The sequence below is a fragment of the Neoarius graeffei genome, chromosome 11 (genome assembly GCF_027579695.1).
Source record: "Neoarius graeffei isolate fNeoGra1 chromosome 11, fNeoGra1.pri, whole genome shotgun sequence".
NCBI classification, from domain to species: Eukaryota; Metazoa; Chordata; class Actinopteri; order Siluriformes; family Ariidae; genus Neoarius; species Neoarius graeffei.
The window spans coordinates 44,392,373-44,419,469 of record NC_083579.1 but is presented as its reverse complement, the minus strand read 5'-3'; the positions used below and the strand labels follow the sequence as shown (position 1 = coordinate 44,419,469).

Below are 27,097 nucleotides of genomic sequence, written 5' to 3'. Positions count from 1 at the left end.
AAAATGTTTTTGCCAGAATGCTTCCTAATGGCCAACTGTGGAGAATAATAAAATACAAAAATGAATTGATGTTTTTTCCCCGCCTTTATTTTTGCATCGATTTATTTATGCATTTCTTTCTCTAGTGTGCTAATGAGAGATACTTACAATCTATTGGTTAATCATTATTTTCTTAATGTTTGATTATCAGCCAGGTCAAAACCAAAATTAAACATGTTCTTATAAACCACTATACAGTGATTCTATTATTATCAGAGCCGGAAGTAGCCTGTTGTAATACTGAAGCAGCATCATTAAAAACACACGTTCCTTCACATTGCTTTCATGATGGGAGAAATTAGAGTAATAAATAAAGAGTATCTATGAGAGTGAGTAGACTGACACATAATGCATGGCCAAAGGTTTGTGGACACCTGACTATCACAAAAAAAAGGCAAAACATCATCCCCCTTATTGACATGTAGGAAAGGGGATGGGGTGTCACTCTGTGTTTGTATTGCAGAGAAATCATGCAGCAGAACAGCAGGCTATAGATCCTAAAGGCTAGTCATACCGACGGCACGGTGGTGTAGTGGTTAGCACTGTCGCCTCACAGCAAGAAGGTCCTGGGTTTGAGCCCAGCAGCCGACGAGGGTGGAGTTTGCATGTTCTCCCAGTGTCCGCGTGGGTTTCCTCCGGGTGCTCCGGTTTCCCCCAAAGACATGCAGGTTAGGTTAACTGGTGACTCTAAATTGACCGTAGGTGTGAATGGTTGTCTGTGTCTATGTGTCAGCCCTGCGATAACCTGGCGACTTGTCCAGGGTGTACCCCGCCTTTCGCCCGTAGTCAGCTGGGATAGGCTCCTGTGACCCTGTAGGACAGCGGCTACAGATAATGGATGGATTGTCATACCAGATGCCTTTCTAGACACTGTGAAAAGTCTGTCTATACGGAGAAGATTTCATGTTAAATATTAACAAAAAAAACAGTCACACTGATGGGAAAACTTGAAATGCATGACACAGATGGTACTGTTTTCATTTGAAACATGGGGACAACCTGAGACACTGAAAAGAACTCTTTATCTCTTCAGGGAAATACAATCAGCAGGGAATTGTTTCTTTTTCTTAATTATCATTGTATCAGAATCAGAAGAATAATGTAATTATCCACTGCACTTCCACACAGATATACAATCACCATCCAATCACAACACGAAGCTGAACAGGGGCCTGGTTATAATCTATAATATAGATCACTTTCTGGGAGGCGTCCTCCTTATAAAGCAATGCCTTTTACAGAGTCGTATTGGTTACTTTATTACTTTCGCATTAAATACTTATAGCAGGAACAAGTATTTAGTCATAATGCCTCAAAGGTAGTTACTGTCTCTTCCTCTTTTTTTCACTATTTTAAACGTGGACGTTACACCACTGTGGGCAGCACGGTGGTGTAGTGGTTAGCATAGTCGCCTCACAGCAAGAAGGTTCCGGGTTCGAACCCAGCAGCCGGCGGGGGCCTCCCCGTGTCTGCATGGGTTTCCCCCACAGTCCAAAGACATGCGGTTAGGTTAATACGGGACGGCTTTGGGCTGAGGTGCCCTTGAGTGAGGCCCCTAACTCCCAACTGCTCCCCGGGTGCTGTTAGCATGGCTGCTCTGGGTATATGTGTGTGCTCATTGCTCGTGTGTGTGTTCACTGCTGCAGATGGGTTAAATGTAGAGAAGAAATTTCACAAGTGTGTGATGAATAGTTGTGCTTTCTTTCTATTATTATTAGTTTCTATATTGCACCTGGTCTGCCTTGTGATATAGCAACAGCTTGTTAGATTTACCGTCACCCTCCTCATTAACAAACCAGAGAAAGAAATAAGCATGCACATAAATATATAAAAACATAAAACAAATGAAGATACAATTTGTGTTTTATTTTATTTATTGTCTGCCATAGAAGGGTGTCTCTTCTGCTGCATGTTTTCTTTGACACTGCCCTACAAAAAAATTAATATTCATAAAACAGACCCCAATGTTTATTGATATTAACTGATTTGCCAGTAATATTAATGAAGGGAGATGCTTTTCACACAGCAATACTTGCAGACGCTTTCTCTGAAATTAGTGTTTATAAGCTTGAGCTGTTTCTAACCTAAGCAGCAGTAACCATGAGCTGAATCAGCACTGTGCAGTCTGTTTCTCCAATACTGTCATGAGCAAAGGATTAAACAAAGCAAATTATCTTTGAGGGAAAAAAAATGACTTAGTTGCCACGTTGCCACTGGAAAGGCTCTTTTTACTCATGTTGCGTTTGTTTTATTGCCCAAGCTAGCATAATATAACTCCTCATAAAATCATGTCAACAGCTGTTACTATGCCGTAGAGTGGCCAGCTAACTTGGGAAAGCAGCATGCTGTTTGTGAAACTCTGTGATGTACAGGGCTTTGTATAAAGATTCCTCTTCCTTTGTAATATTACAGTCTGGAACCAAAACCTGACTGTGATATGGTTCTACATGAAATAGCCCATAATAAGGTTCGATGGAAAACCAATACTGCATTTGTAAATAATTTTACAAATAAAAATAAAAAAGTATTCAGCCATGGTGGTGTGAAATCCCTAAATTAGTTCTGGTGTAACCAGTTGCCATCAGAAATCACACAGAGTCCCACATTAAGCATCCTGCAGAGTACCATTATATTTTTTAACTAACATTTAAAGACTTGGCAGAGCCACAACTCTGCCAAGAAACAACCAACCAGAAGCAACCAAAAGACTCAGGGGTAACCCTAAAAGAGCTGGACGGATCCACAGGCCAGATAGCTGTTGTTCACATGACTTCCTTAACCCAGACACTCCACAAAGCTGGACCAAAACACTTTGGTCTGGGTAAAAAGCTTTATGTTGGGCAGAAACCCAATACTGCTCATCATCCTGAGAACACTACATAACGGTGAAACATGGTAGTGGTAGCATCACGTGTGGATGCTCTTCAGCAGCAGCAGGCAACTGGATGCTTAGAATTCCAACAAGAGAAGGACCCTTAGCATGCTGCCAAAGTGACAATGGAGTGGTGCAAGACTAAGAACCTGAATGAAATAGTCAGAGACCAGAACTAAATCCGAGTCTGGGGCAAAACTCATGGTCTCCAGCCAGTCTGACTGAATCTGAGCAGGTTTGCCAAGAATGGGAAATAAATAAATAAACTAGGATTCAGATGTGCAAAGCTGTAAGACATACAGCTAAAGGTAGTTTTTACCAATTATTGAAGCAGGGAGATAACTTAGGCAACCAACAAATTCTTCCTTTAATTAACCTTTACGTCACAACATGCTTCTCCTTCAAAATGTTTGATTTATTCTGTAAACTAAATTTTAAAATTCATAGTCAAGTTACAGGTTGCAATGCTACAAAAATGTGGACAATGTGGTGTATGATAGTTGGTCACCAAGGGCCAATCACTGAGCATTATACAAATACATTGTGATATACAGTTACACAGAGATTGTAGATGTACACAGCTCTATAAATATTTGGACACTGGCCAGATGTTATTTTAACCACCTACTACAGTTTATAGGAGTTGAAAAATGAAGGCACTTTAAGCTCAGAGTCACAGCTTTATTTTGAGGGTATTTATATGCAAACCGGTTGAACAGTGGGAGGCAGTTAAAATAATATCTTCGCTAACGTCCAGAGACTTCAGGATAGGCCTGTACATCTACGGTCTCAGAACGTCATGTAAAAATAGAAATGATCTTTTACCACTGCACTGAGGAATATGCACTACAGTCCAGATGTTCTATTATATTTTCTTGTTTAATTTCCAGACTCTGTTCCAGTACGTGACTTGGCTGATGCGTCAGGGTTACACAGAGGAGGAAGAGGAAGCCAAACGAAGCAACACGGTCGGCTCAAGCAGAGAGCGGCCCGACAAGAGGAACACCGTACTTTAAAACTTCAGCTTTAGATTTGGTTGTTACTTAGGTGTGTACATAGTGTTGTAATGTACTGATTTTACATTGCATAATGTTCCTTTAAATATCAAATAAGTCTGTTCTGGTCAGTGACATTAAGAGCAAAACAAGTTCAACAAGTGTTGCCAGGCAAAACAAACCTCGCCTGGCAGCACTTATGATGAATATGAAGGAAGATGATATGAAAAAATAGGGAGCCTATGGGTCCATGTGGCTACTGCATATAAATAAAATTCCGATACCATGTCCGTACAGTAAATGTGTGTATATATATATATATATATATATATTTACCCTATGACACAGTAGCCACAAAAATTAAGTGTAATCCAAAAGTGAACAATTAAAAAACCCGCCAACTGTCTGTACTTTACATTATTCTACTCTTACAGTTTTCAAAACGGGCAGCACAGTGGTGTAGTGGTTAGCGCTGTCGCCTCACAGCAAGAAGGTCTGGGTTCGAGCCCCGTGGCCAGCGAGGGCCTTTCTGTGTGGAGTTTGCATGTTCTCCCCGTGTCCGCGTGGGTTTCCTCCGGGTGCTCCGGTTTCCCCCACAGTCCAAAGACATGCAGGTTAGGTTAACTGGTGACTCTAAATTGACCGTAGGTGTGAATGTGAGTGTGAATGGTTGTCTGTGTGTATGTCAGCCCTGTGATGACCTGGCGACTTGTCCAGGGTGTACCCCGCCTTTCGCCCGTAGTCAGCTGGGATAGGCTCCAGCTTGCCTGCGACCCTGTAGAACAGGATAAAGCGGCTAGAGATAATGAGATGAGATGAGTTTTCAAAACTGAAACCTCCAAAATGAGGCTGACAAACACGCTGTCACCATGACTGAAACTCTTATTTCCCAGAAATGGCCCGGTGCTAGAGCTCACTGGAACACACTTTCCCTCTGTAATAAGCATAAACATGTCTGAAAGCGATTTCTTTAGTCCATTTATTTCGAATGGTGAACCGAATTGTATACACCCACCGGCCATTTTAATTAGAACACGTGTATGCGCAGTGCATGAGTGTTCTGTTCTTACAGCATGATGACGTAGTGACTAGCGCCTCTACATGAGGCAGTAGCCACAACAAAAAACAATTTTGACCTTTTTGGTGACCTTGACCGGATGACCCTCAAAATGATGGAAGTTATATTTGAGACCAATGCCCATCTGTCCTGAAAGTTTCATGAAGATTGAGCCAGCCGTTTTCCTGTAATATCATTAACAAAACCCGACCAAAAACAATACCTCGCTCCCTGGTGGACTCCATCCCGGGGAAGGTAACAACAACAACAACACCACGGCCCTACTGAAAATATTACACAAAACTCCTCCTCAGTCAGTGCTGGACGAGCTTTTTTTTTTTTTATTTTGGACTCAAAAAAAAAGTTCATCTAAATATTATTAGTTGCTCATTGCACTGTTTGGGCTAACAACTGGAAACAAGAACCCTAAACCTAAAAACCTGTTTTGGTGCCTGGGTTTGTGCTGAAATGCATGGAAGGGAGGAAAGAAAAATGTGTCAAAAACAACCATTGATTTCAGACAAATTAATTATGGAGGACACTTAATAAACAAGTATCTTTCAGCATTTAAAAAAAAAAAAAAAGTACATCCTCTTCTGAAGTCAAAAACAAATCTGTACATTAGAGGATGTAAATATTGGACACTCGTAGGTGAATTTCCAACATAAGGAGCTAAAGCTAGGTGATCTTAAGACATTTAAAAGAAAAAATTGATTTGTTTAAAAAAAAAAAAAAAAGTGACATCATATGGCACCACTAAATTATAAATTACACCCAATGACTGTGGCACAATCCTGACCAACAGAACAGTTTTGAACAGGGAAGATGTCAAGATATTATCCAGGCAGAGAAAACGACCGCCACCCCTTTGGTTGCTATGGTGTGCCACACCCCAACAGCATGAAGGAAAAGTTGTCGAGGTCAGGGCACAGATGTCACTGGAGGTCGTCTTGCTGAATAAACAGCCCTCTCGCTCTCCTTGGTATTTTTAAATCACTGTGTAGCTTTAGTCTTCTTACTTTTACTCTTTTTGTCTTTCTTCTTCAAGCCATCCATGTGTGCTCTCAATAAATTGGAGTATGCCTGAAAGCCACAGAACAATATTTAAGTGTCTGCATAACATTATAACAGAACCAAATGTAATGCATAAATGCATGTGTGTGTGTGTGTGTGTGTGTGTGTGTGTGTGTGTGTGTGTGTGTGTGTAAAATATATATCAGCCTGAATTGTGTTCAAATGCAATACTCTAAACTGCTTTTAAAAAAATCCTGTTGTAATCTACAGTCAATAAGAGACATACATCATACGTGTTCTATTAAGGAAGTTGCTTTATATCAATACATAATTAAAAATCTGATTGTGAGAGATTCTTTTTTTTGTCTTGTCATGGCAAGATATTGCCTCAGGTGATTTTTTTTTTTTTAAAGAAAAATGTATTACAGCCATTTTATAAATAAATAATTAAAAATAAAAATTACATAAATAAGTAAATGAGCCACTTTAAAAATGCAGGACATAAAATTCAAAACACTGTTGTAGTACCTTAATAAAAACATCAAGTATTTTGAGAGTAAAACCCATTCCCTTGTGGTGTTTAGACCAGGACAGCAAAGTAAAATATGCTTGTCAATGACGTCTTACAAAAATGACATGCTGGTGATTGAGAGATAAAGAAATCTTTAAATAATTGTTTAAATTTTCTTTGTTGTGTGAGGCAAGCTACCCATTTTATTTTAGTCTGTCATGACCCCATGAAAAAAATTAAGCCAGAGTTCCTAAGTTATCTTCGCTATATCCATCATAGAATAATAATAATAAAAGTAATTAAAAGACAACTGCTGGAAATGTCAGACGGTGCATAAACATGACTTACAGCCTTATGCCACACTGCTCACTAGATTATCCTCATTAAACCCCAAAACCCAAATCAATTATCCCTTAACATAACATGAAAGCAAACTAGGCAGCACAGTGGTCAGCCCTGTTGCCTCACAACATGCAGGTTCTGGGTTCAAACCTGCCGGCTGGCCAAAGCCTTTCTGTGTGGAGTTTGCATGTTCTCCTCGTGCCTGTGTGGGTTTCCTCCAGGTGCTCCGGTTTCCTCCCACAGTACAAAAACATGTGGATTAGGTCAACTGGCTACTCTAAACTGTCCGTAGCTGGGAGTGTGAATGGCTGTCTGCGTGTTAGCCCTGCGATAGACTGGGGACCTCTCTGGGGGGTAACTGCCGCTCACCCAAAGTTAGCTAGGACTTGCTTCAGCTTCCCCACAAGCCACAATGAATAAGCAGTAAAGAAAATGAATGGAAGCAAATTAAAAGCTGAAAACAAGGAAATACTTACCATCTGAAATTTTATTACTTCTTTTGTGCTGACCTGAAAAAAGCAGAGACACATCTTAAATATTAACTCAAACACCACACACATACACACCCCTCTCTCATTTTTCACACCAAGTCATTAATGTGGACTATAAGGATGGTCAGATTCACCAATTTGCAACTTCACAATGCACATGCCCCAAGAAGAAGAGGGGAGAGAGGAAAGAACGGGGGGGATACAATATAATTGGATATAAATTCAGTACGTCTCTTTTCTAACCTCTTTGCATCTGTAAAATCCAATTTATTAATATATAATTAGTAGAGGCTCATTCTCATTATCTCTAGCTGCTTTATCCTGTCCTACAGGGTCACAGGCAAGCTGGAGCCTATCCCAGCTGACTACGGGCGATTCTTTCAGAAAATGTGACCAATAATTTTATATTTAGATTGATTCCTCCTCTTTACACTGGCAAGATGCTCCCTCATCTGCACTGATGTCAGCGGCCAATTCTCATCAAGTCTCTCAGCCACACTAGTATACAGCATGAGAACCGGAGACTCTGGTGGTTCACTCACCAGGCCTCCAATGGGACTTCAAAATTCAAGTCCCTGTGGCTCTCTTGCCATAGTGCATAGCGCTACTGGGAATTCAAGCTAAAAAGTCCCTTCCCTCACCAGACAGTCCTCAAGTCACACAGAGGAGGAAGAGCCAACAGACACCCTGGACAACAGACAGCATCATATTCTTTTGCATCACACTGAGTTGAATCTAATTGTGCATCTCTAATGGATCGCAGCGACAGTGTATTGCACCAGCATCAATGATGGAGATCCCTAATGCACGGATTTAGAGTTTAAACCTCAGTGAAACTCACCACTGTGCTAATTTTCTTCTTGCCATCTGATGCTCTGATGAGACACTTATTGTCGGCTGGTTCATACGTCTCTGGATGGCCTTTCCTTGGCACCGGTTTCGTCCTTCCATCGTCTGAAAAACAGATTGAAATGTCTGAGGTTTATATTTGCTTACTGAGGACTTGACCCGTGTAGCAAAATGATTCATTGAGAACACAAGAACACCGTCTGACTCATGACGGACTCCCACATAGCCCCAACAGACATCACAGACCATCTGAGAGCAAATGTTTGCAAAACTTCACGATAGAAAAGAAACAATTTAGTGTTGGATTTCACAGATATTCATTATTATAAGCATCAAAACAAGAGTATTAAAACATTAACAGTGGAAAAAGCAACCATCAGTTCTGAAATGTGCATCTTCGCTTCCAAATGTAATATACAGTGGTGCTTGAAAGTTTGTGAACCCTTTAGAATTTTCTATATTTCTGCATAAATATGACCTAAAACATCAGATTTTCACACAAGTCCTAAAAGTAGGTAAAGAGAACCCAGTTAAACAAATGAGACAAAAATATTATACCTGGTCATTTATTTATTGAGGAAAATGACCCGATATTACATATCTGAGAGTGGCAAAAGTATGTGAACATTTGCTTTCAGTATCTGGTGTGACCCCCTTGTGCAGCAATAACTGCAACTAAACGTTTCCGGTAACTGTTGATCAGCCCTGCACACCGGCTTGGAGGAATTTTAGCCCATTCCTCCGTACAGAACAGCTTCAACTCTGAGATGCTGGTGGGTTTCCTCACATGAACTGCTCGCTTCAGATCCTTCCACAGCATTTCGATTGGATTAAGGTCAGGACTTTGACTTGGCCATTCCAAAACATTAACTTTATTCTTCTTTAACCATTCTTTGGTAGAACGACTTGTGTGCTTAGGGTTGTCGTCTTGCTGCATGACCCACCTTCTCTTGAGATTCAGTTCATGGACAGATGTCCTGACATTTTCCTTTAGAATTCACTGGTATAATTCAGAATTCATCGTTCCATCAATGATGGCAAGCCATCCTGGCCCAGATGCAGCAAAACAGGCCCAAACCATGATACTACCACCACCATGTTTCACAGATGGGATAAGGTTCTTATGCTGGAATGCAGTGTTTTCCTTTCTCCAAACATAACACTTCTCATTTAAACCATAAAGTTCTATTTTGGTCTCATCCGTCCACAAAACATTTTTCCAGTAGCCTTCTGGCTTGTCCACGTGATCTTTAGCAAACTGCAGACGAGCAGGAATGTTCATTTTGGAGAGCAGTGGCTTTCTCCTTGCAACCCTGCCATGCACACCATTGTTGTTCAGTGTTCTCCTGAAGGTGGACTCATGAACATTAACATTAGCCAATGTGAGAGAGGCCTTCAGTTGCTTAGAAGTTACCCTGGGGTCCTTTGTGACTTCGCTGACTATTACACACCTTGCTCTTGGAGTGATCCTTGTTGGTCGACCACTCCTGGGGAGGGTAACAATGGTCTTGAATTTCCTCCATTTGTACACAATCTGACTGTGGATTGGTGGAGTCCAAACTCTTTAGAGATGGTTTTGTAACCTTTTCCAGTCTGATGAGCATCAATGCTTTACCTGAGGTCCTCAGAAATCTCCTTTGTTCGTGCCATGATACACTTCCACAAACGTGTTGTGAAGATCAGACTTTAATAGATCCCTGTTCTTTAAATAAAACAGGGTGCCCACTCACACCTGATTTCAATCAATGGGATGACAAACACCTGACTCTAATTTCACCTTCAAATTAACTGCTAATCCTAGAGGTTCACATACTTTTGCCACTCACAGATCTGTAATATTGGATCATTTTCCTCAATAAATAAATGACCAAGTATAATATTTTTGTCTCATTTGTTTAACTGGGTTCTCTTTATCTACTTTTAGGACTTGTGTGAAAATCTGATGATGTTTTAGGTCATATTTATGCAGAAATATAGACAATTCTAAAGGGTTCATAAACTTTCCAGCACCACTGTACATCTCCAGATTTGTATCAAAATCTAATCGGCGGTTCCTTGGCACATGGCCCAGCTTTCCTCAATCTCATCAAAATACATTCACCAATTTTTGAGCTACATTGGGGACAGACAAACAGTTTTTTAAAAAATGGAGGCGAAAACATAACCTGCTCTAACAAAGTTGGCAGAGAGAAAAAGTCCAGTTTATATTTCAAATTTGCACACAAAATACCTCCAAACGGTGTACAGTCAATCAATATGTCATCAAGTAATTGTAATTTATAATTTTGTAGTTAAAAAGTTAACCATTATTAGGCGAGTATGAGTGAGGTAATTAACTGTGTATGCATGTAGACGTGTGGAAGTGTGTTTAATATGCACTATATTGCAAGTTTACTTCTTGTTGTTTAGACTTAGACTTATAAACAGCTGTGTCCATCACAAAGATTTCTGGTTTCTGCTGTTGGATCATTTTCCTCAATAAATAAATGACCAAGTATAATATTTTTGTCTTGTTTCTTTAACTGGGTTCTCCATCTACTTTTAGGACTTGTGTGAAAATCTGATGTTTGTCATTTATGCAGAAATATAGAAAATTCTAAAGGGTTCACAAACTTTCAAGCACCACCGTAATAAATATTCTCCAATAACTTGCATGCCAGAGTGGCACATGGAGCAGGAAGCACTGCTGCTGCCTAACAGCTCCAAGGTTCCTGGTTCAGGCCTAAGTTTGGGCTCCTGTCTGTGTGGGTTTCCTCCTCCATCCTAAAAACATGCTGGCAGGGGGATTAGCCATGCTAAAGTGCCTCAAATTGCTGTGTTTTTTTTTTTTTTTTTTTTAAGTGTATGAATGTAACCCTAACCCCTTTACATCTCTTCTGAACGGTTTTTGCATCATTTCAGTTGCAATATTTGCCTTACGTTCACTGACATCACTCGTACAGCTCCTTATTCAGATCAGACCCAGAGATTAGAGGATTAAAGCAAAACATGTTCAGTGTTTAGCACTTACATTTCTTTAAGGTGATCACCACACTGCCGCTGGTCCTGCACTTCTGGAACAGGCGTGTGAGTTCAGTGAGAAACTACAGGACAGCCAAGAGACACAGCATCAGAATAAAGCCAGGTCATTGTAAATAATGGCTCAGAAGCTACTCAAATCAACTCAACTGCCAAAACACCACACACATTAGCTGTTCTGTATGTACACACACTATCTACAGCAATCCACATTATTTGGTCCGGACAATGGTTTCATGATTAGTCATGGTGCATGACCGGGTGGCTGCCTCATCGTTGACTTTTCTGATTAAAATGCATTTTTCATCCTGTACTGCCTCTACACCCACGACTGTAGTCCGACCCACAACAACCTTATCGTCAAGTCTGCTGACGACACCACAGTGGTCGGACTCATCTCAAAGGGAGACGAGGCAGCCTACAGAGAGGAGGTCCTGAAGTTGGCAGCCTGGTGTTCAGAAAATAACCTCGCTCTGAACACCAAGAAAACCAAAGAACCCATTGTCAACTTCAGGAAGCACAGCACCGACCTAGCCCCCCTCTACATTAACAATGAGTATGTGGAGAGGGTCCACACCTTCCGGTTTCTCGGTGTCCTCATCTCCACCGACATCTCCTGGTCAGAGAACATTACAGCAGTCAGTAAGAAGGCTCAGCAGCGGCTACACTTCCTGAGAGTCCTCAGGAAGTACAACTTAAGCTCCAACCTGCTGCTGACCTTCTACCGCTCATCCATCGAGAGCATACTGACGTACTGTATTACAGTATGGTACGGCAGCTGCACTGCTGTAGACAGGGAGAGGCTCCAGAGGGTAGTAAAGGCAGCACAGAGGATCATTGGCTGCCCTTTCCCCTCCCTGATGGACATTTACACCTCCCGTTGCCTTAGCAGAGCTAAGAATATTATCAAGGACAGCTCCCACCCTGGCTTTGATCTGTTCAACCTGTTGCCCTCAGGGAGGCGCTACAAGTGCATCAGGGCAAAGACAAATCGATTAAAAAACAGCTTCTTTCCAAAAGCCATAACTGCCCTGAACTCGGATATGCTCTGACTTTATAGTCTATTTTATTTTACTATTTTATAAATGTGCAGTACTTTATAAGGTGACTCTCTATGCAATACTTTTATAATGTGCAATACCACACTCCAAAATGTGAAACGCAACACATACATCTCAGGACTGTGCACCTTACACACAGCACATGCACCTCAGGGGCATCGTGGCTCAGGTGGAGGGGGCACCGTGCCATGGGTCCAGGGACCCGGGTTCGATTCCGGCCCGAGGTCGTTTCCCGGTCCCTCCCCGTCTCTCTCTCCAGCTCATTTCCTGTCTCTACACTGTCGTACCCAATAATAAAGGTGAAAGAAAGCCCCAAAAAATGTCTTTAAAAACAAAAAAAGGACTGTGCACCTTACACACAGCACATACACCAAGTCTGTGCACCCTACCTTACCTTGCAATACTTCAAAATGTGTAATATTTTATCTTATAATGTGACTCTCTCATGCAATAATTTACAATGTGACTGTCACTGTGCAATATTATGTTCAATATCTCACTCCATAATGTGTAACACAGCACATACACCTCAGACTGTGCACCTTACACACAGCACCTCAGACTGTGCACCTTACCCCCCCCCTTTTTTTCTTCTCTCTTTTCCCTCCCCCCTTCCTCTCTCTCGCCCTCTGTACACGCCGTTTGCACTGTTATTGGAGATGCTTTAATCTCATTGTACATGTGTATAGTGACAAAGGCATTCTATTCTATTACTGTCTGTTTATCTGTTCATTTTTTTTACCCAATCAAGTTTCTCTCATCTCATTTGTTTACAGCTGCAACTCAAATTTTCACAACCCTCCCTTCTCTCTGTCCTCACGCGACAGCAAGCCCTTTTTTCTCAGCACAGGAGACGTGAGTGCACTGAAAACCCTTTAGCTGTATAATCCCCTACTGCTGTAAAACACGTTACCTGATTCAACTCCTAACATGTTCATAATATACACAAAGGCTATCAAAAAGCAAAAGATTTAATCTCTCCCTGCCCCTGTGCTATTTATGGCCCTTTTCCAGCTCACTTCAGCCCGACACGGCTCGCATTTCGACTACCTTAGAGCAGCACGACTCAGCTTGCTTCAGCCCTGCTTAGCACCCAAAACTCGCACGGTTTTGGAGTGGGGCTGAAGCGAGCCAAACCGAGCCGAGTGGGGCTAGGGGCGTGGGGAGACACTCCCCTGTGCACTGATTGGTGAGGAGGAGTGTCCTCACATGCCCACACACGCCCAGCGAGCACGCTGGGATCTGTAAACACCGTAAACCCGGAAGAATAATAATTACGAAAATTTCCGAAGCCTTATGCACCTCACCTCATCTATACGCTCTTGCCAGTATCTGTTGGCGTTGTCGGTGACAACAAGCCACAGCACCAAGACCAGCAACACTAACGACTCCATGTTTATTGTTTACTATCCGGGTCGTGAGACTACCGCTTAAAAGATCACTGAGGTCACTGTTTGCACCGCCTAACGACATCACGTGACGTCCACCCACTTTCGCTAACTCCACCCAATGTGTCCACCCACTTCCAGCCAGCACGGTTGTAGTCGAAATGCAGCTCCAACAGCCCCACTCAGCTCGACTCAGCCCAACTCAGCACCGCATGGCTCAGCCCAATTCAGTCGTGTTGGTAGTGGAAAAGCAGCAATAGTCACCGTCCACTTTAATAGGAACACCTGTATACATGCTCATTTATGTAGTTTTCCAGTCAGCCAATCATGTGGCAGCTGCAGATACAGGTCAAGAGCAAACATCAGAGGGGGGAGGAGGAAGAGAGAGGTGGAGGAGGGGGAAAAAAAAAAAAAAAAAAGTGTGACTCACTGCATAGTTGTTGGTAACAGATTTGAGCTAGTTTGAGTCTTTCAGAAACGGCTGATCTGCTGGGATTTACACACACACACGAGTTTACCCAGAATGATGCAAAAACACAGAGTGAGCAACAGTACTGTGAGTGGAAACACCTTGTTGATAAAGGTCAGAGGAAAAATGGCCAAATTAATTCAAGCTGCCAGGAAGGATGCAGTCAATCGTTCTTTACAACCATGGTGAGCAGAAAAGCACCTCAGCACACACAAGACATTTAATCTTGAGGTGGATGACCTACAACAGCAGAACACCACATTGGGTTCCACTCCTTTCTGCCAAGAATAAGAACCTGAGGTCATCACGGGCACAGACTCACTGAAACTGAGAAAAATAAACTGGCCCCCTCCATCTTCAACCATCTAGCTTCAGTGAGTGAGCAGACCCTGATGTCTTCTGCTGTTGTAGCTCAGCTACATCAAGGTTTAATGTGATACAAGTTCCAAGATGCTTTTCTGCTCACCACAGTTGTAGAGAGTGATTATCTGGAGTTACTATGTATATCCTTCCTGCCAGCTTGGACCAGTCTGGTCATTCTCCTCCCATCTCTCTCGTCAATTAGGTGTTTCAGCCTGCAGACCCTCTGATGTTTTCTGCACCATTCTGTGTGTGTGGAAACAGTGTTTCACTTACTGTGTGTGAAAACCACCAGGAGATCAGCAGTTTCTAAAATACTCAAGCCAGTCTTTTATCTGGTAGAAAACATCCATCCATCCATGGTTAAAGTCACAGATGGCACTTTTTCCACATTCTGATAGTTGATCTGAAGAGCCTGACCTGTACCTGCATGAGGTTTATGCACTGTGCAGCTGTCAAGTGTTCCTATTAAAGTCTTCTTTTGGCTGCTCCCGATTAGGGGTCGCCACAGCAGATCATTCGTCTCCATTGTTCCATCTTCCGCATCCTCCTCGACCACATCTGCCACTTTCATGTCCTCTCTCACCACATCCATGGATCTCCTCTTTGGCCTTCCTCATTTTCGTGTGTCTGGCAGCTCCATCCTCAACGTTCTCCTTCCAACATGCTCTGCATCTCTTCTCAGGATGTGCCCATACCATCTCAGTCTCATCTCTCTTAGCTTAATTCCAAAGCTCTCCACATGTGCTGTCCATCTGATGTGCTCGTTCCTTATCCTGTCCAACCTCCCATCGCAAACCTTAACATCCTCAACTCCGACACCTCCAACTTTGCCTCCTGTCTCTTCGTTAAGGGTACGGTCTCCAATCCATACATCACAGCTGGTCTCACTACTGTCTTATACATCTTACCTTTCACTTTTGCTGGAACACGAATGACTCCCGAAATCCTTCTCCAACTGCTCCACCCTGCCTGCACTCTCTTTCTCACCTCACCATCACAGCCCCCATTTTCCTGCACAGTTGACCCCAGGTACTTGAATTCACCAACTTTCTTTACGTCTACTCCTTGCATCTTCACTACACTCATCTCCATTCTCATTGATGCATATGTATTCCATTTTGCTACTGCTCACCTTCATTCCTCTTCGTTCCAATGCATACCTCCATCTCTCCAAACCCAACTCAACCTCCTTTCACCACATATCACAATATTATCCGCAAACATCACGTTCCATGGTGACTCTTGCCTCACTTCATTCGTCAAGCTATCCATCACTATGGCAAACAAGAAAGGACTCAAAGCAGATCCTTGATGGAGTCCCACCTTCACCTTGAACCATTCAGTCGTTCCAACTGCACACCTCACTGCTGTTTCACTGTTCTCATGCATGTCTTGCACCACTCTAATATACTTCTCATACAATACCATAAGGGTTGTTTTACAATCAGGGTACAAAGTTTGTCACAGGGGTTCAAAATTCAAATTGATTCAAACTAGTTCTTGTACCAGTTTTTAAGTGAAGGACAAGTTAAAGAACAGATTTCAGGTAATTTGACACGTGTATGGTAGTTTTGTGTAATCTGCTATAAGATAAAGAAGATTAAGTGTAGCTTTAAGCAGGGCTGGAAACAAATGAAGTGATTCTCGGAGAGGACATTTTTTTTTGACAATTCAGAATCCACTACTTCCATAGTGCTTTTAAATATAAGGCTGTAAGCTTTCTGTTAGTTGTCTCTAATATTTATGTCCCAATATCTTGACCACATTTTAGGATGAAAATCATTTTAGATATGTTATTTTATATTGAAAAATTAGCTGTCTCAGAGAGGACATTTTTTTTTACACAATTACATACTAATTTGATCAAAATAGTCTGAAAACTTACTGGCATTCAACATTAAAACTTAACTATGTTTCCAATGATATGGAACCAAATATGTGTTTTATGGTATAAAGAATGATTTAAGTGCATCCCTTTTGGAGCTACCTGTGGTCAAAAAAAGCACTTTCTAAATGACAAGTAATTTTGCTAAATATGACATATATTGCCATACATTCACCAAAAATAACGTTATCACCAAATTTTTTTTTGCATGGTAAATAGAGCTATCACAGGGCTACAATAAACAACCAAGTTTATTTAGTCAAGCCTTTTGATATTGAAGATAATAAGTGTTAAATGTGATTTTTAGCTTGCGTACCCTGATTGTAAAACAACCCATAACTCATCTCTTGGCACGCTATGGTACGGTATGCCTTCTCCAGGTCTACAAACACACAATGTACACTACTGTTCAAAAGTTTGGGGTCACTTTGAAATGTCCTTATTTTTGAAAGAAAAGCACTGTTCTTTTCAATGAAGATCACTTTAAACTAATCAGAAATCCACTCTATACATTGCTAATGTGGTAAATGACTATTCTAGCTGCAAATGTCTGGTTTTTGGTGCAATATCTCCATAGGTGTATAGAGGCCCATTTCCAGCAACTCTCACTCCAGTGTTCTAATGGTACAATGTGTTTGCTCATTGCCTCAGAAGGCTAATGGATGATTAGAAAACCCTTGTACAATCATGTTAGCACAGCTGAAAACAGTTGAGCTCTTTAGAGAAGCTATAAAACTGACCTTCCTTTGAGCAGATTGAGTTTCTGGAGCATCACATTTGTGGGGTCGATTAAATGCTCAAAATGGCCAGAAAAATGTCTTGACTATATTTTCTATTTATTTTACAACTTATGGTGGTAAATAAAAGTGTGACTTTTCATGGAAAACAAAATTGTCTGGGTGACCCCAAACTTTTGAACGGTAGTGTAGCTTTCTCTGGCCTTCCCTGTACTTCTCCATTAAAGGATATGGGACATGAAACATAAAAGCACGCTATATCAGTTTCTTTCCATTAAAAATATGAATTAATTGCATCAACAAATACAAAATCATCTATTAAATTCAGCAAAATCGTTATATTCGTGATGATATGGCATTTCTGCTCGACTTCCGATATGCATTTTTTGCAACCGGAAGAGCCGCTGTCACGTGATCATACGTCACAAAAACTTTCGGGCACAGCACAAGCGGGTAGATGAATGGAGAAGTGGATGACAAGAAAATTGTTATAGTCTTTAAAGTACATTGGACATCATGGTGTATTGTGCTGCTTATGGTTGCAATAATTCCAATGGGAAATGCCCTGGAGTAAGTTTTTTTGTATTCCCCAAGGACCCGAAGCTGAGGAAAGTGTGAGCTCACCTGCGCATGCGCAGTAGGCTTCGCGCATGCGCAGTAGGCTTGGTAGGACAAATCCAAGAGGTAGGATAACTTTACAGAACACCTGATGAAAAAACTTTGCACCTACTGTTTCCCACAAACTGTGTTCAGACCATTTCACTGAGGATTCTTTCAACATTAATACTCAGGTACTGAGCGATATTAATTCATGAAACAGGAAGTATAAGGATGAGAAAAAAAACAGTTTAAATCGGGAAGCTGCGCACATTTGCGCCAGGCTGCACAAATGTGCGCAGCTTCCCGATTTAAACTGTTTTTTTTTCTCATCCTTATACTTCATGTTTCATGAATTAATATCGCTATTTTTTTTAAATCGGATCTGCCCAATTCAGCCGTGAAAAAGGCGGCATCCGCCGAAAGGCGCGCTGTTTGCATCCCTGCACGGAGGCCAAGGGACAGGGCAGGAATATTTTTGTTGATATGAGTGATCCGGTGCGATTTCGCGACCCCCCTGTTGAAGACCTCTGCGCTAAGCGACTGAAAGCCGAGGTAAGGATTAGTATTATAATTTTGGGTGTATCAATTATTGATTATCATAATTCTGACTCGTTTCGCCATTTTGAATGTTTTGTATCTCAATCTCGAAAAATATCAGCAAAAAAAAAAACTAGCTTGCAACGGACTTTAGCTAGATCTATGATGAACTTTCAATGTACGATACAAAAATAATACTTCTTTCAACAGATCATTAGCCTTTGAGCAGAATTATTTTTAACTTACCAGGAAGTGTTATCGAGCCGACCGCTTTCAGTTTCATGAGGATTGAATGAACCCTCACTCTCAGAATCATCCGACCCGTCAGAGTAAATACAGGATCCATGTTCATGTGAATTTCCAGCTATCGGTTCGAATTGATAGGGTCTAACTTCACATCTCTGTGAAACATCGGGAATGTCACTGTCGATGGTGTCCATTTCGGTAACCTGTTTACATTAGATTCCCAAGCGCTGGCTCCTTGAAAAGTTTTTGTGACGTCACGGGTCACGTGACCACCTAGCTCATTAACGAATCCTTGTTTTACGCTGATGTATAAAAAAAACTTGAATAATGTGATGATTTTCACATTTTTGACGCCCTGCAGTGATTTAGATGGCATTTCTTATGTCCTTTATACATAATTATGCCCAGAAAAAAATCCATGTCCCATATCCTTTAACATTCTTAAAGCAAAAAAATAGTACCCGACCTGCTCTTCCTTGGCAAAAAGTGGTGAGGCAAAATACAAGTTTTCTTAAAATAATACAGAAGGAAAGAAAGACAACAGCTAGTTGCATCAAAGTGTCAATCAAACTCGGTGTTCAATATATTTCATACCTCTCGAACTTAATTCACCTACAAGTTAATTAAATACCAAACACAAGGTGAAGAAGAAGAAAAGCAGCACTGAGTTTTATTACTCCATTAAATTAACTCCGTTTACAAAGTGACCACGACACCGACTCAGGAGTTACAGTATGTTATTGGTTCAAACCTCATTACAGCATGTGTGCAGTTGGGGCTCAGAGATAAAGCAGAGGATTTTACTAAACACTGAAAAACTGAAACTGACCGCTGAGGTAATTAGCTTAATGCTAATTCAGCTGAGCTCTGTGTACAACCTGCACTGATTTGCCAAAAAAACAAAAAAAGTGTTATGCATCCGAAACATAATTTAACACTAAATTAACCATTAAATATGATTCAAATGTTTCTTACCGCGTCATTTTCTAACAGCACCATGATGTTCTTTGTAAATGGAACAGCGCTACTGAAAGCACACGTCGCTTTTGCATTTCCGCTGAACGCCCCGCCCCTGAAACGTATCTTACCAGTGATTGGCTAATAAAATCACTACTGCCCCCTGCTGGCGGCCTCCATTAGGAATTAGAAACTAAGGTTCTCAAGGCTTCCTGTGGTAAAGAACTATCCATCCATCCATCCATCCCTCCCTCATCTCTCGCCGCTTTATCCTGTTCTACAGGGTCGGGGGCAAGCTGGAGCCTATCCCAGCTGACTACGGGTGAAAGGCGGGGTACACCCTGGACAAGTCGCCAGGTCATCACAGGGCTGACACAGACACAGACAACCATTCACACTCACATTCACACCTACGGTCAACTTAGAGTCACCAGTTAACCTAACCTGCATGTCTTTGGACTGTGGGGGAAACCGGAGCACCCGGAGGAAACCCACGCGGACACGGGGAGAACATGCAAACTCCGCACAGAAAGGCCCTCGTCGGCCACGGGGCTCGAACCCGGACCTTCTTGCTGTGAGGCGACAGTGCTAACCACTGGCAAAAAAACATTTAAAGCCAAATATCACATCCATTGTAGCAAATGGAGACGAAACAAACCCTCATTTTCCTGTTTTATGAACAAATTCAAATTGTAAGATTCTGTATTACTTAGTTTAAAAGACTGGAAGGTGGCTGGAAGTGTTTCTCATCAGATTTCTAAGTCATTACTGTTTTAACCTATTTCCAGTTGTATGGTGTAGCTCCTTTTTTAAAATCTCATCTCATCATCTCTAGCTGCTTTATCCTGTTCTACAGGGTCGCAGGCAAGCTGGAGCCTATCCCAGCTGACTACGGGCGAAAGGCGGGGTTCACCCTGGACAAGTCGCCAGGCCATCACAGGGCTGACACATAGACACAGACATTCACACTCAAGTCTGTGAAATATGGCTATGTTTTTTTTTCCTCGATGAGAGGTTGTATTGTATTGTATTTTTTGTTCTTGTATAAATGAAATACAAAAAAAAGAACCATTTAAAGCTAGACGGCCTTTCGATTTAATAAAATCAGTGGAATTTAGTTCCCTCTGAAATTTGGTCATTATGGTATATATGTATTTATTTTTTTCGCGGTCCAAATCCTGCGCTCTGATTGGCTGGCGAGCAGGTTCGTATCCTACGATACGGACCCCAGTTACGGACCTCTGGCGACTCGCTCGTTCACAACAACAACAAACATAGTAGCATTTTTTGTCAACATTTATTTTTTTTATAAGATTTATTTATAAGATTGTCAAAAATCTTATAAATTTTGCCAGCATTTCTCAGGAGAATAGCGTTAATTTTACAGCATGGATAGCGATAACGACAGTCTTCACAGCGAAAGCAAGTTTTACCACCCTGAGGAAGAAGAAATAAAATAAAACATTTAAGGAGAAAGCTAAAAACCTGTAATTTGCTAACACCGAGCAAAAACATGGCTGAATCCTGAATGACAGCTATTTGTATAAATAGGGGACTACATGGGTGGCAAAATGTAGTTTTTTTCCTGCCATGGAAGTGCACTTGTATACTGAGGAGGAAGCAATTTGCATTACAGCCGTGAATGAGGATTCAAAATGGCAGCTCGGCTCGGTTTTTCTTTTCGGGCGCTCTCGTTTACCAGCTTAAGGTCAGTCCGCATGGTGAAATACCGTGACCTCGGCCTTGAATACTGACCCAGAGGGCCTCGCTCAGTACTTTCAAGACCTCGGTCACGGTATTTCACCATACGGACCTCCCAGCTGGTAAATAACATATATGTATGTAATATCTCACAAAATATCAGGCCATTCTGTGGCTGGAAAGTTATTTAATTTGAGGGGATTCCTGAGCAGGTTTACCTCCTTCTTTTCCTTCTTCTTTTGGGTTTTACGGCAGCTGGCATCCACAGTGTTGCATTACTGCCATCTACAGGTTTACCTTGACCGTGCACTGACAGTTCCATCATTCTGTCGTGAAACGAACTGCTGATCACACCGAGGTGCTCGCTGACCGCCGATATTTATTAGTCTGGTCCTGTGTTTCCTTTCCTTCGCAACATAACGTCTTTTCTTCTCACTTTCTGTTACTGTAGTCGGTCTTTCATGTTTCATTCGCACACTCACGTCCGCCATTGTTCTCTCCTGTTTCAAATTTGTATTCCACAATGCCTTGCGCGAACGGGGAAAGCCCACCACGTGATGCATGACATAGTATCTTGAATTGGGTCATGGTGAAGCAGGAAAAAATAATGGAGAATTTAAGGCAACGTGGGCTTAAATTCATTAATTGTTCTATTTTTTAAAAACCTAATAAAATTGGAAGTCTGTGATTTGAATTCAGTAGCTTTCAGTGCACTAAACAAAAATAATTGGGTGTCAGGGAAAATTCTTTTTATGACCTAAACTTGAAAAGTCTGAAAGGCAGTCTAGCTTTAACTGTAAAATAAATCACAGCCCCCCAGCAGTAATTTGTTTAATGAACCTAATTCAACTATTCAAATATTAGACTCATTATTTACTTGGTTAGTTAATACCTGTATGGAGTTTAGTATATTTTTGCACTCTGTTGTCTCCCACTGTTCAAAAACACATAGGAGAGCTGGCTTTGTTTAATGGTTTGAATGAGTGTACAGTATGAGAAACTGTGTGTGTGTTTGCGTGTTTGTGTGTGTGGGGGGAGAGGCTTGAATTTTCTCACTTTGTGCCATGTGTTCCTGAAGATGAATGAAAACAATAATATTCTGGCTAGATATCTAAGGCACTGAGTTGTTGTTGTTTTTTTAATAGATGGCCATTTTACTGGCTAAACTGAAGTCCAAGATGACTGCTTTTTTAGGTTAGTGACATTTAGAGGTTTAATGAAATTACAGGTCACTGGTGATGGACCGTCTGAAGCTGGTGCTCCGAGATGTGTGTCGACTATGAGGGGGCGTGGCAGACGGAGACCTGCTTTGAGGTGTGTGTCGACTATGTGGGGGCTTGGCAGACAGAGACCGATTTGAGGCGTATGTCGACTATGAGGGGGCGTGGCAGACGGAGACCCGCTCCGAGGCTTGTGTCGACTATAAGAGGGTGTGGCAGATGGATACCCGCTCCGAGGCATGTGTCAACTATAAGGGGGCGTGGCAGACGGAGACCCACTTTGAGGCGTGTGTCGAATATAAGAGGGCGTGGCAGATGGAGACCCGCTCCGAGGCTTGTGTCGACTATAAGAGGGTGTGGCAGATGGATACCCGCTCCGAGGCATGTGTCAACTATAAGGGGGCGTGGCAGACAGAGACCCGCTCTGAGGCATGTGTCGACTAAAAGAGGGCGTGGCAGATGGAGACCTGCTCTGAGGCGGGGGCATAGCAGACGGAGACCTGCTTTGAGGTGTGTGTCGACTATGAGGGGGCGTGGCAGATGGAGACCCGCTTTGAGGCGTGTGTAGACTATAAGAGGGCGTGGCAGACGGAGACCCACTTCAAGGTGTATGTCGACTATAAGAGGGCGTGACAGATGGAGACCCGCTCCGAGGCCTGTGTCAACTACAAGGGGGCGTGGCAGATGGAGACCTGCTCCGAGGTGTGTGTCGACTATAAGAAGGCATGGCGGATGGAGACCCGCTCCAAGGTGTATGTCGACTATAAGAGGGCGTGGCAGAGGGAGACCCGCTCTGAGGCGTGTGTCGACTACAAGGGGGCGTGGCAGATGGAGACCCGCTCCGAGGCGTATGTCGACTATAAGAAGGAGTGGCAGATGGAGACCCGCTCCGAGGCGTGTGTCGACTATGAGGGGGCGTGGCAGATGGAGACCGATTTGAGGTGTGTGTCGAGTATAAGGGGGTGTGGCAGACAGAGACCCACTTCAAGGCGTGTCGACTATAAGAGGGCGTGGCAGATGGAGACCCACTTCAAGGCGTGTGTCGACTATAAGAGGGCGTGGCAGACGGAGACCCACTCCGAGGCGTGTGTCGACTATAAGAGGGCGTGGCAGATGGAGACCCGCTCCGAGGCGTGTGCTGACTATGAGGGGGCATGGCAGACAGAGACCCACTTTGAGGCGTGTGTAGATTATAAGAAGGCGTGGCAGACGGAGACACGCTCCGAGGCATGTGTCGACTATGAGGGGGCATGGCAGACGGAGACCTGCTTTGAGGCGTGTGTCGAGTATAAGGGGGCGTGACAGACGGAGACCGATTTGAGGGGTGTGTTGAATATAAGGGGGTGTGGCAGATGGAGACCAGCTCCAAGGCGTGTGTCGACTATAAGGGGGCGTGGCAGACGGAGACCCACTTCGAGGTGTGTGTTGACTATAAGAGGGCGTGACAGATGGAGACCCGCTCCGAGGCCTGTGTCAACTACAAGGGGGCGTGGCAGACAGAGACCTGCTCCGAGGCATGTGTCGACTATGAGGGGGCATGGCAGACGGAGACCTGCTTTGAGGCGTGTGTCGAGTATAAGGGGGCATGACAGACGGAGACCGATTTGAGGTGTGTGTCGACTATAAGAGGGTGTGGCAGATGGAGACCTGCTCCAAGGCGTGTGTCGACTATAAGAGGGCGTGGCAGACGGAGACCCGCTCCGAGGCGTGTGTCGACTATAAGAGGGCGTGGCAGACGGAGACCCACTCCGAGGCGTGTGTCGGCTATAAGAGGACGTGGCAGACGGAGACCCGCTCCGAGGCGTGTCGACAATGAGGGGGCATGGCAGACGGAGACCTGCTTTGAGGCGTGTGTCGAGTATAAGGGGGCGTGACAGACGGAGACCGATTTGAGGTGTGTGTCGACTATAAGAGGGCGTGACAGATGGAGACCCGCTCCGAGGCCTGTGTCAACTACAAGGGGGCGTGGCAGATGGAGACCCGCTCCGAGGCGTGTGTTGACTATAAGAAGGCATGGCGGATGGAGAGCCGCTCCGAGATGTATGTCGACTATAAGAGGGAGTGGCAGATGGAGACCCGCTCCGAGGTGTGTGTCGACTATGAGGGGGCGTGGCAGATGGAGACCGATTTGAGGTGTGTGTCGAGTATAAGGGGGTGTGGCAGATGGAGACCCGCTCCGAGGCGTGTGTTGACTATAAGGGGGCGTGGCAGACGGAGACCCGCTCTGAGGCATGTGTTGACTAGAAGGGGGCGTGGCAGACAGAGACCCGCTCCGAGGCATGTGTCGACTATAAGAGGGCGTGGCAGATGGAGACCCGCTCCAAGGCGTGTGTCGACTATAAGAGGGTGTGGCAGATGGAGACCCGCTCCAAGGCGTGTGTCGACTATAAGAGGGCGTGGCAGATGGAGACCCGCTCCGAGGCGTGTGTCGACTATAAGAGGGCGTGGCAGATGGAGACTCGCTCCGAGGCGTGTATCGACTATGAGGGGGCGTGAAAGACGGAGACCGATTTGAGGTGTGTGTCGACTATAAGTGGGCGTGGCAGATGGAGACCCGCTCCGAGGCGTGTGTCGGCTATAAGAGGGCGTGGCAGACGGAGACCAGCTCCGAGGCGTGTGTCGACTATGAGGGGGCATGGCAGACGGAGACCTGCTTTGAGGCGTGTGTCGAGTATGAGGGGGCGTGAAAGACGGAGACCGATTTGAGGTGTGTGTCGACTATAAGTGGGCGTGGCAGATGGAGACCCGCTCCGAGGCGTGTGTCGGCTATAAGAGGGCGTGGCAGACGGAGACCCGCTCCGAGGCGTGTGTCGACTATGAGGGGGCATGGCAGACGGAGACCTGCTTTGAGGCGTGTGTCGAGTATAAGGGGGCGTGACAGACGGAGACCAATTGGAGGTGTGTGTCGACTATAAGAGGGCGTGGCAGATGGAGACCCGCTCCGAGGCATGTGTCGACTATAAGAGGCCGTGGCAGATGGAGACCCACTCCGAGGCATGTGTCAACTATAAGAGGGCGTGGCAGACGGAGACCCGCTCCGAGGCGTGTGTCGACTATAAGAGGACGTGGCAGACGGAGACCCGCTCCGAGGCATGTTTCGGCTATAAGAGGTCGTGGCAGATGGAGACCCGCTCCGAGGCGTGTGTCGACTATGAGGGGGCATGGTAGACGGAGACCTGCTTTGAGGCGTGTGTCGAGTATAAGGGGGCGTGACAGACGGAGAACGATTTGAGGTGTGTGTCGACTACAAGAGGGCTTGGCAGATGGAGACCCGCTCCGAGGCGTGTGTCGACTATAAGAGGGCGTGGCAGATGGAGACCCACTCCGAGGCGTGTGTCGACTATTAGAGGGCGTGGCAGACGGAGACCCGCTCCGAGGCATGTGTCAACTATAAGAGGGCATTGCAGACGGAGACCTGCTTTGAGGCGTGTGTCGACTATAAGAAGGCATGGCGGATGGAGACCCGCTCTGAGGTGTATGTCGACTATAAGAGGGCGTGGCAGACGGAGACCCGCTCCGAGGCATGTGTCGACTATAAGAGGGCGTGGCAGACGGAGACCCACTCCGAGGCGTGTGTCGACTACAAGGGGGCGTGGCAGATGGAGACCCGCTCCGAGGCGTGTGTCGACTATAAGAGGGCGTGGCAGATGGAGACCCGCTCCGAGGCGTGTGTCGACTATAAGAGGACGTGGCAGATGGAGACCCGCTCCGAGGCGTGTGTCGACTACAAGGGAGCGTGGCAGATGGAGACCCGCTCCGAAGCGTGTGTCGACTACAAGGGGGCGTGGTAGATGGAGACCCGCTCCGAGGCGTGTGTCGACTACAAGGGGGTGTGGCAGATGGAGACCCGCTCCGAGGCGTGTGTCGAGTATAAGAGTGTGTGGCAGACGGAATCCCGCTCCGAGGCATGTGTCAACTATAAGAGGGCGTGGCAGACGGAGACCCGCTCTGAGGCGTGTGTCGACTATAAGAGGGAGTGGCAGACGGAAACCCACTTCAAGGCATGTGTCGACTATAAGAGGGCGTGGCAGACGGAGACCCACTCCGAGGCGTGTGTCAACTATAAGGGGGTGTGGCAGACGGAGACCCGCTTTGAGGCGTGTGTAGACTATAAGAGGGCGTGCCAGACGGAGACCCACTCCGAGGCGTGTGTAGACTATAAGAGGGTGTGGCAGATGGAGACCCACTCCGAGGCGTGTGTCGACTATAAGAGGGAGTGGCAGACGGAGACCCTTTCCGAGGCGTGTGTCGACTATAAGAGGGTGTGGCAGACGGAGACCCGCTCCGAGGCGTGTGTTGACTATAGGAGGACGTGGCAGACGGAGACCCGCTCCGAGGCGTGTGTAGACTATAAGAGGGCGTGGCAGACGGAGACCCGCTCCGAGGCGTGTATCGACTATAAGAGGACGTGGCAGACAGAGACCCGCTCCGAGGCGTGTGTCGACTACAAGAGGGCGTGGCAGACGGAGACCCGCTCCGAGGCGTGTCGACTACAAGGGGGCGTGGCAGACGGAGACCCGCTCCGAGGCGTGTCGACTATCAGAGGGCGTGGCAGATGGAAACCCGCTCCGAGGCGTGTGTCGACTATCAGAGGGCGTGGCAGATGGAAACCCGCTCCGAGGCCTGTGTTGACTATAAAGACACATATAATTCAGCAGAAAACCATGTGACCGATGGCCAATGAGGCCTTGGTTTGTTTCACACACAGTCACATAACACACATTGAACACAAAAACAAACGTTAC

At 44.6% G+C, this 27,097-nt stretch overlaps 2 protein-coding genes across 2 annotated transcripts in view; one reads left to right on the top strand and one right to left on the bottom strand.

Annotated features, from left to right (window-relative positions):
* The window catches only part of xgb (x globin), a 52,010-nt gene extending 47,992 nt beyond the window's left edge, over positions 1 to 4,018 (top strand). Inside the window, exon 5 of the mRNA XM_060933981.1 lies at positions 3,802 to 4,018. Within this exon, the coding sequence (XP_060789964.1) occupies positions 3,802 to 3,927 (126 nt within the window). The 3' untranslated portion in view covers positions 3,928 to 4,018. The remainder of the gene's footprint in view (positions 1 to 3,801) is intronic.
* srp14 (signal recognition particle 14) lies at positions 1,885 to 19,536 on the bottom strand. The gene is made up of 5 exons (XM_060933980.1): positions 19,450 to 19,536; positions 11,181 to 11,253; positions 8,163 to 8,275; positions 7,307 to 7,339; positions 1,885 to 6,046 (listed from the first exon to the last, which is right to left on the bottom strand). The coding sequence occupies exons 1-5, from the start codon at positions 19,471 to 19,473 to the stop codon at positions 5,957 to 5,959; spliced, it is 333 nt and encodes a 110-aa protein (XP_060789963.1). The 5' UTR covers positions 19,474 to 19,536; the 3' UTR covers positions 1,885 to 5,956.
* Positions 19,537 to 27,097: the final 7,561 nt, after the last annotated feature.